Source organism: Tyto alba, unplaced genomic scaffold, assembly GCF_018691265.1.
Source record: "Tyto alba isolate M040663 unplaced genomic scaffold, T.alba_DEE_v4.0 Super-Scaffold_33, whole genome shotgun sequence".
Lineage (NCBI taxonomy): Eukaryota > Metazoa > Chordata > Aves > Strigiformes > Tytonidae > Tyto > Tyto alba.
In genome coordinates, this window is record NW_024881308.1 from 806,516 (window position 1) to 816,401 (window position 9,886).

Genomic DNA, 9,886 nt, shown 5'->3' on the forward strand with positions numbered 1-9,886 from the left:
GCCTGAGGGGGCACAGACTTGTGAAATAAGTGACTTTCTGGGTGAAGTAAGGGAAGTCTGAGTGTTCACCCTTGCCAGGGTGCACAGACCCCCGCAGTGGCAAAGGGATTCAGCCTTTGGCTTGAAAGCTACCACCAGCACAGCCCTGGCTGGTGCTTCCCATTCCGGATTTGATTGTTCCCTGGAATTCATTGCAGTATGCCACAAATTGTAATAGTGATATGCAAATAGCTTTGTTTTGTTCCTCTTTACGAGGCGCAGGCAGAGCATACCAGTACCCATCCATGTGCTGGGCATGTGGGAAGTGGAGGGTTTGAAGGGGTTTTTCTTGCTTACTGAGCGAGGAGCATGGATTTGCTTGTCTGCAGTTTTAATTTCCAGTGCACTGATGTTCACCTCTCTGAATGAGAAGGGACATTCAGGGGTACTTTCCCCCCAAATTCAGTTCTTAAACATACCCAGGACTGCACTAGGTTAGAAGGTAATGTGATATTAATCACATCTGAAATCAAAACCAAAGAGTGAGGCAGAAAGAGGCTGTTTCAGCCATATCTGTGTTTCTCTCTGTTGGAGACCTGGGTGAATTGGTGGGTTTGTCCAGTTCGGAGCACGGCTGTTCCAGAAGCTCTGTTCCCATCACTTATTCATGGGGAGGGCGATGGGATGGGCCACAGAGGCTGAACTTGCCTTTTCTCCCTGAACTGTGTGTCTGAAAGCAGCAGGCCCATACTGAGTCCTGCAAAGATGTGTAGCAAGGGAAGAGTCTCTGCCCCAGCCAAATTGCAGCCCAAAGCAAGGAGCTAGGGGAAGTGTAATCGTATTTCTTGTATTATTTTACATAACTCTTTCTGCAATAGAGGTCATCCTTCTGCTGTGTTTTATAGTTAGGGGGAGCCACGGCACCAGCATTGAAGGAATTGCCAAGGTGGCTTGATGCAAACTTGGAGTATGCTGTTGCAGCTGACTGGGCTGACATTGTTAAGCTTTCAGTAAGTTAGAGCTTTTGGAGAAATCTGTATCATGTCATCTTTTCTTTCCCCTCCCCATCCCCACAACCTTTCTCCAGTGAGGATCTGGGAGCTGCAAGGCAGGACCTCAGCTGTGCACACAGAAGGGGATAGCTGCAGGGCTGGCGGCACTGGGAGCGCTCACGTGGCAGAGAGGGAGGTTGGGTGTGTGCCACAGCTTGGTAGTGCGGCCAGGGGAAGGAGAGAAGGGGGCCAGCACCCTGGGCACGTGGCTCAGCAGCTCAGGGTGTCTGTCCAGAGAGCCTCGGGATGCTTAGAAATAGCAGGGGGAAGAGAAATGCCCTAGGAGCAGGAATCCACCCTGGGTGCTGGATGGCAGCGAGTGGACAAAACACATTCTCGCAGGTCAAATTTTCAAAAGTACTCTCAGCAGAGGCTTTTCCTGAGCTCCCCACAAACTCTGCCTGTGCAGCCCTGGGCCTGCTAAAGGCCCTGCAGATCAGCAGGCCTGAAGGCTCGGGCGCTGACAGGGAGGAGGGAAGCATGGGGCCGAGCCTCACCATGTTCATTCACCCTGTTGGCCGCGCTGGCCCCGGCTGCGGTGCATGGCAGAGCCTGCAGCGGAGGAGCGCTCTCCCCTGGGCACATGGGCGCTGCCAGGCCGCCCTGCCCTGCCCTGCCCTGCCCTGCCCTGCCCTGCCCTGCCCTGCCCGGCCCTGCCCTGCCCTGCCCTGCCCTGCCCTGCCCGGCCCTGCCCTGCCCTGCCCTGCCCTGCCCTGCCCGGCCCTGCCCTGCCCTGCCCTGCCCTGCCCTGCCCTGCCCTGCCCTGCCCTGCCCTGCCCTGCCCTGCCCTGCCCGGCCCTGCCCTGCCCTGCAGGCTGGCCTTTCCCAGACTTCTCCCCGTGGTCCTTCTCACCCGCTCCCTGTTTTTGTGGCTGCAGTGGTTTGCGTGACAACCCTTGCAGGAGGCTCAGGGGGAATCAGTTGGCTTAGAGGTTTGTACTGCCCTCAAATTTGCTTTTAATTAGCGCTGGAGATTTGGCACGGTCTGTCCCACTCCCCAGGAAACAGCTCCACGCCCAGGCTGGCGTCGGCGCCCCGTCTGGGCGGCCAGCACCCCTGCGGGCTGGCAGCTTTTCCTTACCTTCGTTTGCAGAGGACGATCTCTTTGCAGGTAGGGATAGCTGTGTGCCAGGCCACTGCCCCAGGCACCCGCTCAAGCCCCCTGGTTCGGCATCTGCATGCCTGTCAGCATTCTCACCCCTGAGCCCCGTCAGCACTTTGCTTTTGGCGAGTGCACGTCTGTCCTGGCACGTGCATGCAGAGGGACAGCTGGCTGCTCGGGGGGCTTAGGCAGGTGGGAGTATGGGGTCAGCTGCCTTGCAGAGCTCAGGCACGGTCACAACCCCGTGCAGGTTCTCCCACGTGCCGGTGGGAGCAGAGCAGAAGATTCTCCCTCTCTGGGCAGTAGCTGTGCTGTGCAGACCGCCAGGGTCATTTGATGCAAGTTTCTGCACTGCAGGTGGCAATGGGAAATACTTTTCCTACCTAAATCTATTATTGGAAATGGTTCAGAGTGGCAATACTGAAACTCAAGAGAGCCACAAGGAGAAAATGTTTAAATGTTTGTGATGAGGATGCTGAAAAATGGAGTTTTAAACTGCGCTGTGGATCCCCCCCTCGCACTGCTGTGTGTAACTGGACGGTCTCGCCCAGTTGGGGCCTCTGGGTTTTGGTCCCATATCTGAATGCTCAGAAGAGCCTTCCTGGAGTCTCAGCAAAGCTCTGACTGGGAGCTTCTCAGACATCTTGTCCACTCTCTGCGTGTCATCCCATGCAGCTTTGCTGTCCTGCAGAGCATTGAAAATTTGGCCCTCACATCTAAAAGACATGATTTTTCACCTGTTGCTGAAGCCACGATGAAAGCTGGGAAGGGAGCTAGGTTGGTGTCTGACGCAGGGCTGCCCCGGTGCTTCTTGTGTGTGAACAGCTGATGCCGAGGGCTCGGGTGAAAATGTGGAGTAAAAACGTCCTTCCTCCTTTCTTCCCTGTGCACTTTGACGCTGCAGTATCATGCCAGGGCAGAGCGAGGGTGTTTTGCATTTGGCAGCATCCCTTGGGAAAAAGTTACGCGTACCTCTCAAATTCCATATCATGTAGGCCAATACTTCTGTGCTGACACCATCTGGGATGCAGATGCGAGCACAGAAAAGCCAGATTTCCTGTGATGCAGTAGTAACTGTCAGGTGTTTTCTATTGTGTGTGTTTCATTTTCAGGGCTACTTACCAGAAAGCAAATTCAATCGCGTCCTAACTGAGCCCGTGCTCCGAGACACGGGGCCCCGCCGGAGGGGGAGAAGGCCCCGAAGCGAACTCATTAAAGGCCCTGGCGTCGTAGCAGATTCTTCTTCTGGAATGGGACCACTGTTCATGAACGGACTGATTGCTGGGATGGATCTAGTAGGACTTCAGAACATGAGAAACATGCAAGGGATCCCTCTGACTGGGCTGGTTGGGTTTCCTGCTGGGTTTGCAGCAGTGCCTGCTGGCGAGGATGTGAAAAGCACCCTGAGTATGTTGCCCATGATGCTACCGAGCATGGCTACCGTACCACAGATGTTTGGCGTTGGAGGACTTCTCAACCCCCCCATGACAACTACTTGTACTGCAACTGCTCCGACTTCGTTAACAAGCACAACGAAAAGTGGTACAGCCAACACAGAGAAAGCTACTGAGGATAAACAGAGTAGCCAAGATGCGAAAAAAGAAACTCTCTCGGAAGATAAGCCTGGGCCTAGTTCGTTTTCTAATCAGACAGAATCCGCAATAACTACCAGTAGTCCTGTAGCTTTTAACCCATTTCTTATCCCAGGGATGTCTCCTGGACTGATCTATCCCTCCATGTTTCTTTCCCCTGGCATCGGCATGGCGCTGCCCGGCATACAGCAAACCAGACACTCGGAGGCAGCAAACCTGGAAAACCAGAAGCGGAAGAGAAAGAAAGTGAAAGGCGAATCAGCAAACCCAGAGCCAGAAACTTTCTTGCTGCCAGAAAAAGAACCTGCAAACGGTCAGAACTGTACAGAGCAAACACCGCCTTTGTCAGCAGAGAAAGGGCAGGACGGACCAGCAGAGGAGGAGCGCGAAGCGGCTTGTGATACCAATTAGAACTTTTGTTTCACTGAAAAAAAAAAAAAAAACACAAAAAGATTGTGGCTTGTGAGTTTCTTATCCCATAAACTCTTTGTTACTTACCCTCCCACCCCGCTCCGCCTTCATAAACCTGTGTTTCCATGAGTAATATTATCTACCTAATTCCCTGTCAGAAGAAACTCTGGTGACATACTACATGTTAATAGTTGCAGGGTCTTGCCACTTTATTAGATAAACAGTGTTGTCTAGCTAGTATGGGAGGCACCGAATTCTCGTTCTGTTTTTCAAGTCATTCATCCCAGCCGACGATAGCAAATCCAGTACTCGGTCACCCACCCCCCCCAAATTGCTCACTCCTTTGAGAAGAAAAAGCAGCAAAAAAACAAGAGCAAAAGAAAAGTCTTTACCTCTTGGTCTACAAGCAGACAAGGGTATTTCTGTCTACAGCAACACTGAATGAAAAAGCCTGTATTTGGGGGTAAAAAGCACAGCTATAGTAAGTGCTAACGTGTATTTTTGATTTAAAGTATTTCCCTATTTTATCATGGTTACTAGAATAGTAGTATAGACAGAAGTATATAACTAATGATTGAAAATGCATATATTAATTTCTTTGAAAGGAAAAAGCATAACTGGTAGTGATATAACTTCTTTGTCACCCCCACCTCAGAGGTTTGGAGACAAACTGCAACGAGTGAAAATACGATGTAGACATTCTTTTTGTATTTTTTAAAACCAAAGTTTGGTTTTATGTTAAGTGGAGTTTAGTTGCCCTTTCCTCAATAGTTACAAGAACTTTTCAGCTTGAGCTGGGAAGGTTTTGCACATCTTGCATGACTTTTTTGGGATTACTGTACCTGTAGCTACCAGTTTCCGCATCATTCTGCTAGTCTTCAGTTCTCCTCTATGACATTAGTTCTCATCTATGGCATTAGAAATGCTGTAAAGGTGTTTTTTTTCCAGCCGTGAACAGGCCACACCGATTTTAATGCTCTTATATGAACACTGAGGCTTTTTGAGTTTTTTTTGTTTTCCACTCCTTACCCCAGAAGCAACGTCCTCTCAGCAGACAAGGAAAAGGCTGTAGGCAAGCTTTCCTGTTTGGGGAGTCCGCTGAGAAGGACTGCTGAGACTTTCAGAGCTTGAGTTTCTTCTTTTCTAGCGTCAGACTGTGAAGAGATGACCTTGGCTTCTTCTTTCCATTCCGTTTGCTGTTGAACAGTATTTTTGAGTCCCCCCCCACCATTGGCAAATGATTTCAACATCTGCATTTTAAATGGACAGGTTTTAATGCTGTCAGGCCCCCGCAGCTCTGGGTACTGAGACTCCTCCATCCACAGGCAACTCTTATTTCTCCTTCCCCTCCTCGTTTAATTTTTCTTTCACTTGGGCTTGTTCTTATTTGCAGCTCATGGTTTGAGACTTGAAATAAACCCACAGTGGTGCAGCAGTGAGATAAAAGGCAGGCTGGTGAGGGAGTTGGGAGCGTGCTAGTAATCGGTTTCACATTTGGTTGTCACATTTTACTGTATTTTTTACTTATTTTCTGTTACAGTTTTGCTAATTTATCAGATGGTCCAAATGTTTTGACATAACTATTTCAGTTTGCATTATTTATTTATGATGCTTTTTGTCATTGTCTTTTATACATTTGGGATTATAAATTATGTACATGTTAAAATTAGCATCTCAAAGAAGTCTGTTAACCATGGTCTAAAAAGCATTTGGTTTATATTTTCACTGAATTTCTTCCCAGTTTACTGGATTGGATGATTTTTTTTTTTTAAGTATGTAACCAATCGTAATGCAACACCACAACCCCCCTCTCCCCACACCCTAACCCCCCCCCCCCCAAATAATTAAATGTGTTCTATTTAATAACATCCTTGTAGCATAGATACTGTATCACTATCGACAGATTTCTTAGAAATGCTGCTATCTCTATTTAACTAACATTTTGTTCAGTTTTGCCTCCAGTGGAAGCAGAAAGGGTTTTTTCAGCTGTTAAATCCAAAATCAATATAATTTATTTATGTAAAAAAAAAAAAAAATCACGATTGATATATTTTTGAACCTTTTAAGTACTAACTTTCTTTTTATTCAGTAGAAGAACATGTACTTGCCCTAAATCCTTAAAATACAAATGCTATAAAACTTCATATATCTTCAAAGCCTTACTGTGAATGGATACAGAAATCTCTTCAGAGTCCATTTCTTGTTACGGGATGTTTTTTCCAGGGTTACACGCGTAAGGAACAGGGTTTAAAGTGAAATTTATTTAATTAGCCAGCATGCTCTATACCTTGTTCTTCCTTATCAGACATGTATGCTACGTCTCTGGGTGTTCAGGCTTCTCTTTGACTGCTACTTTGTGACCCTTTTGCAACCTGATATACTCCGTGGATTATTTAGACTGTAAGGCGTTAAGTGGCTTCTTATTTTCCATCATATCCAAAACAAATGCCAAATTTTCACCAGTTTTCATGGCTACTCACACAAACATACATTCTTCACCAAGTGTGCTAACAAAATAAACTGTCTGTGCTCTTGAACATGGATAAAAAGAAAAAGATTTAAAAGTCAGATTTTTATTTTTTTAATTTAGTGATTAGATGATGCTTATCTTTCAAACTTGGCAGAGCCTTGCTACAGATGTATATAATTTTTTTCAGCAAATATATGTGAATGTTTAATTCACCTGACTCAGTGATAAACGTTACTTGCCTTTTTCTCAGCATGAATCCATTGAGAAGCTGTCAGACCCTTCGCTAGGGTCGCTCTTTGTGCACCGTGAGGTGAGCCTTACTCTGGGGAAGGGCTGCTTGCCGCTGGCTCACCAGCTCTTCCTGCCGCGGTTACCGGGCCAAGCCTCCCGCTGCGGCCAGCTGCTCTTCCACCCAGCACCTTGTGGGTGAACCTGCTGGGCCAAGCGGGCTGCAAGATCACTGGAGCAGCCCAGTCCCCACGTGGAGGGGCTCTCTGCCCACCTGCTTCACCCCAGGGACAGGTAGAAGCCCAGAGACCAGTCATGAGCTCCCCGCGTACCAGTTACAGTCCTTTGCACTCACGTGGCACCTCCCAGCACAAGAGGTGATCGGTTCCTCTTAGTGAGATGTTCAGCGCCTCCATCTAAGCCTTGTAAAATGCTAATAGGTGCCAAATAAATGCTTGTCATAAACCTCTATGTAAGGATTTCATGCTTCAGAAAAGTAGGTATTTATTAATTCAGTTTTTCAGATGAATAAACAGATGCACAGGAAAAGCTAAATAATTTCTTTAAGGTCCATGAAAAAAGGCACAGAGTGAGCCAGGAGTTTTGCTTGCTCCCCCTGCCCTTGCATAAACACCTTGTCCTGGTACTTTGTTGCTCCGCTGATTTGGGGGGAGAAACAGGAAAGTACTGGGCAGAAGAGGCATCGGATACCACTTGGACAGGGACAGAGGAGGCAAAACAATGGTGTGAACTCTGAATTTCCATTTCCCAAGTCTCCCTTTAAATTCTGGCTCCGCACACTGCAGCCTTCCACCCCGGCACTGCTCATGCAGAATGTTTACTCAAAGGATCTGCAGAAGCCAGGCAGCCCCTCGGTACACGGAGAAGCATCTGTGCTGGCATTTTTGCCATGAAGCCAGTGGCAGCTGCCGTGTGCTCTGTCTCCTCTGGCGAGGTGTGTTATTCACCCTCTGGTGAGTGGACGTGGTTGTGGAGGACGGGGCACGCGTGGGCACAGCTCTCTCTTTGGGTTTTCTTTTGTAGGATAGAGGTGCCCTTTTCCAGAGCGTGACGGAGTAAAACACCCTGCAGCTGCTCGTTTCTGCACCCCTGTCCCTGCCTGATTGTTATCTGATGGGACCTAGAATAGAAGTGTATCATCGCACCACGTTTAGGCGGTATCTTTCATTCTCTGTATGGTCCCCAAAACATAATTAACAATTTCCCTCAGCACTGAACTGCAGCCGGGTGAGTGTTTCCTGCCCTAAGGGCAGACATTGAAGCTCTGGTATCTTGACAAAGTTGTATGCAAGAATTTCAGGCCCAAAATCTTGGCTGGCAGTGAGCAGAAAGGAATTCCTCTACTGACATACAGTTTGTATCGACTAAAACTTGAGCTTTTCAGTGCATTGGTATTTTCCACCTTTTCGGGAGCAACTTCAGCTCCAGGGCTGTGAAGCACGGGCTGTGTCATAAGAGACCACTAATTCTCATTACTTCCTACAACTTTAAAACAATATCAAGCACTTTACCGAAAAGGTAAAAACGTCGTTTGTGGTTCCCAACTGCTTCCCACCATGTGTGCCAGCGCCCAGCAGCCCACAGTCACCAGCTGGCTGGGATGGCAGGGCGCTCGGCCGCTGGCGCTGGGCAGCGCTGCCAGGCAAGGAGCTGGCCCAGTGGCTGGCAGAGCAGCAGCTCCAGAAAAGTAGCGGTAAGAGAAATCCACCTTCCCTCTCATTTCCCTTCCCAGCTATCTGCATAACGTGCCCTTTACAGCTTGCGTAGCTGGGAGCATCATCCTCAGCCTCCTGTGGTTTTTGGGGCGTCTGCAGTTTCATGGTGCACCCAGGAGTGGCTCGAGGCCATTGGTGTGATGCCAAAGCAGCACTAATTCCTGGAGAATCCAGATTTCACTGCAAAAGGCATAAAACAACGAAAGATCTCCAGCCCAGCAGGAAATCAGACCCACTCCTCTGTCTTGCCTCGGGAGCCCTCCAGTGTGATTTTAACTAGAGGAATGGCTCCGTTTGGCACTGTTACCTGGCTCCCGTTTGACAGTGGTCCAGATGGGGATGTGACATTACTGGCACTGGAATTCGATCCCAGTCTCACTGAAAGCACTGATCTGTGCAAAACCAGCACCAGCCCTCTGGAGGGTTTCAAGAAATAGCAGCAACAGACGAGCAGCTGAAGGGAACAAGGGCTGTAGCGGGTAGATGCTCTGCAGCACGTCTGCTCATCTCTCGGCTCCTGACAAGCGTTTATTCGGCTGTTACATTTTTCAGCTGGGTATGTTGTAGCAAAAGGAAACGTTTTACAGGAATAATCTGTACCATTTAGAAAGACAAATTTTTAAAGGAACCCCCCTCCCAGTGACTTTTTTTTTTTTTTTTTTCCCCCCAGAAAGAGGGCAGTGATTTCTAACAGAGGAACAGATGCACAAAAAGCAAAGCACGGAAGGCACATCTCTGTTCCTGAACGAATAAATACAATAAATACAACTTTAGGACTCCAAGTAGCCTAATTATCAGCAATTAAACGCATTTCCTGGCTTTTCACGGCAGTCAGTTTTCCTTGCTCTTACAGCAATTTTTTTTACAAAAGCATTTAGGTGTTGGATTAAAGCTGGCTTTTAGGGGAAGCAACATTTTGGAAAGTACCAAGATGAGCTAGCCGACTCTCAGTGAGGGACCGGCTCCACCAGCCTGCGGCTTCTCACTTAATGATCCCTGGGCTTTGCAAAAGAACATCTGAAGAGCAATTAAACCCGGCACGCGTGGGCCCGTAACCCAGGGCAGGCCAGAAGCCGATGTGTGAGCAGGGGACACCGGGGCACTGTTCCTACGGCTTGTGAGCTCACCTCTGAGCACCCTATTGCTCGAGGGGCCGCCGAGCGGGGTGGAGCGTGTGGGGGGACCCTCACCCCGCGGCTGGAAACCTGCGCTGGCAGCGGGGACACGGCCGGACCCGCACCACCGCCACCGGAACCAGCCCTAAAATGGCGGCCGCCGCCCCTCAGCGTCCCGCCGAGGCTCCGCCCCCCCGCGAG

The 9,886-nt window shown here is 49.0% G+C and overlaps 1 protein-coding gene across 10 annotated transcripts in view; it reads left to right on the forward strand.

Annotated features, from left to right (window-relative positions):
* The window catches only part of CHD6 (chromodomain helicase DNA binding protein 6), a 93,315-nt gene extending 86,010 nt beyond the window's left edge, over positions 1-7,305 (forward strand). For 8 of the 10 annotated variants that reach the window (XM_042801092.1, XM_042801093.1, XM_032992938.2 and 5 more), the window contains 2 exons: positions 885-989; positions 3,246-7,305. In XM_042801092.1, coding sequence (XP_042657026.1) covers positions 885-989; positions 3,246-4,136 — 996 coding nt within the window. In that variant the 3' untranslated portion in view covers positions 4,137-7,305. The remainder of the gene's footprint in view (positions 1-884; positions 990-3,245) is intronic. The other 2 variants (XM_032992945.2, XM_032992946.2) reach the window with 1 other exon arrangement.
* Positions 7,306-9,886: the final 2,581 nt, after the last annotated feature.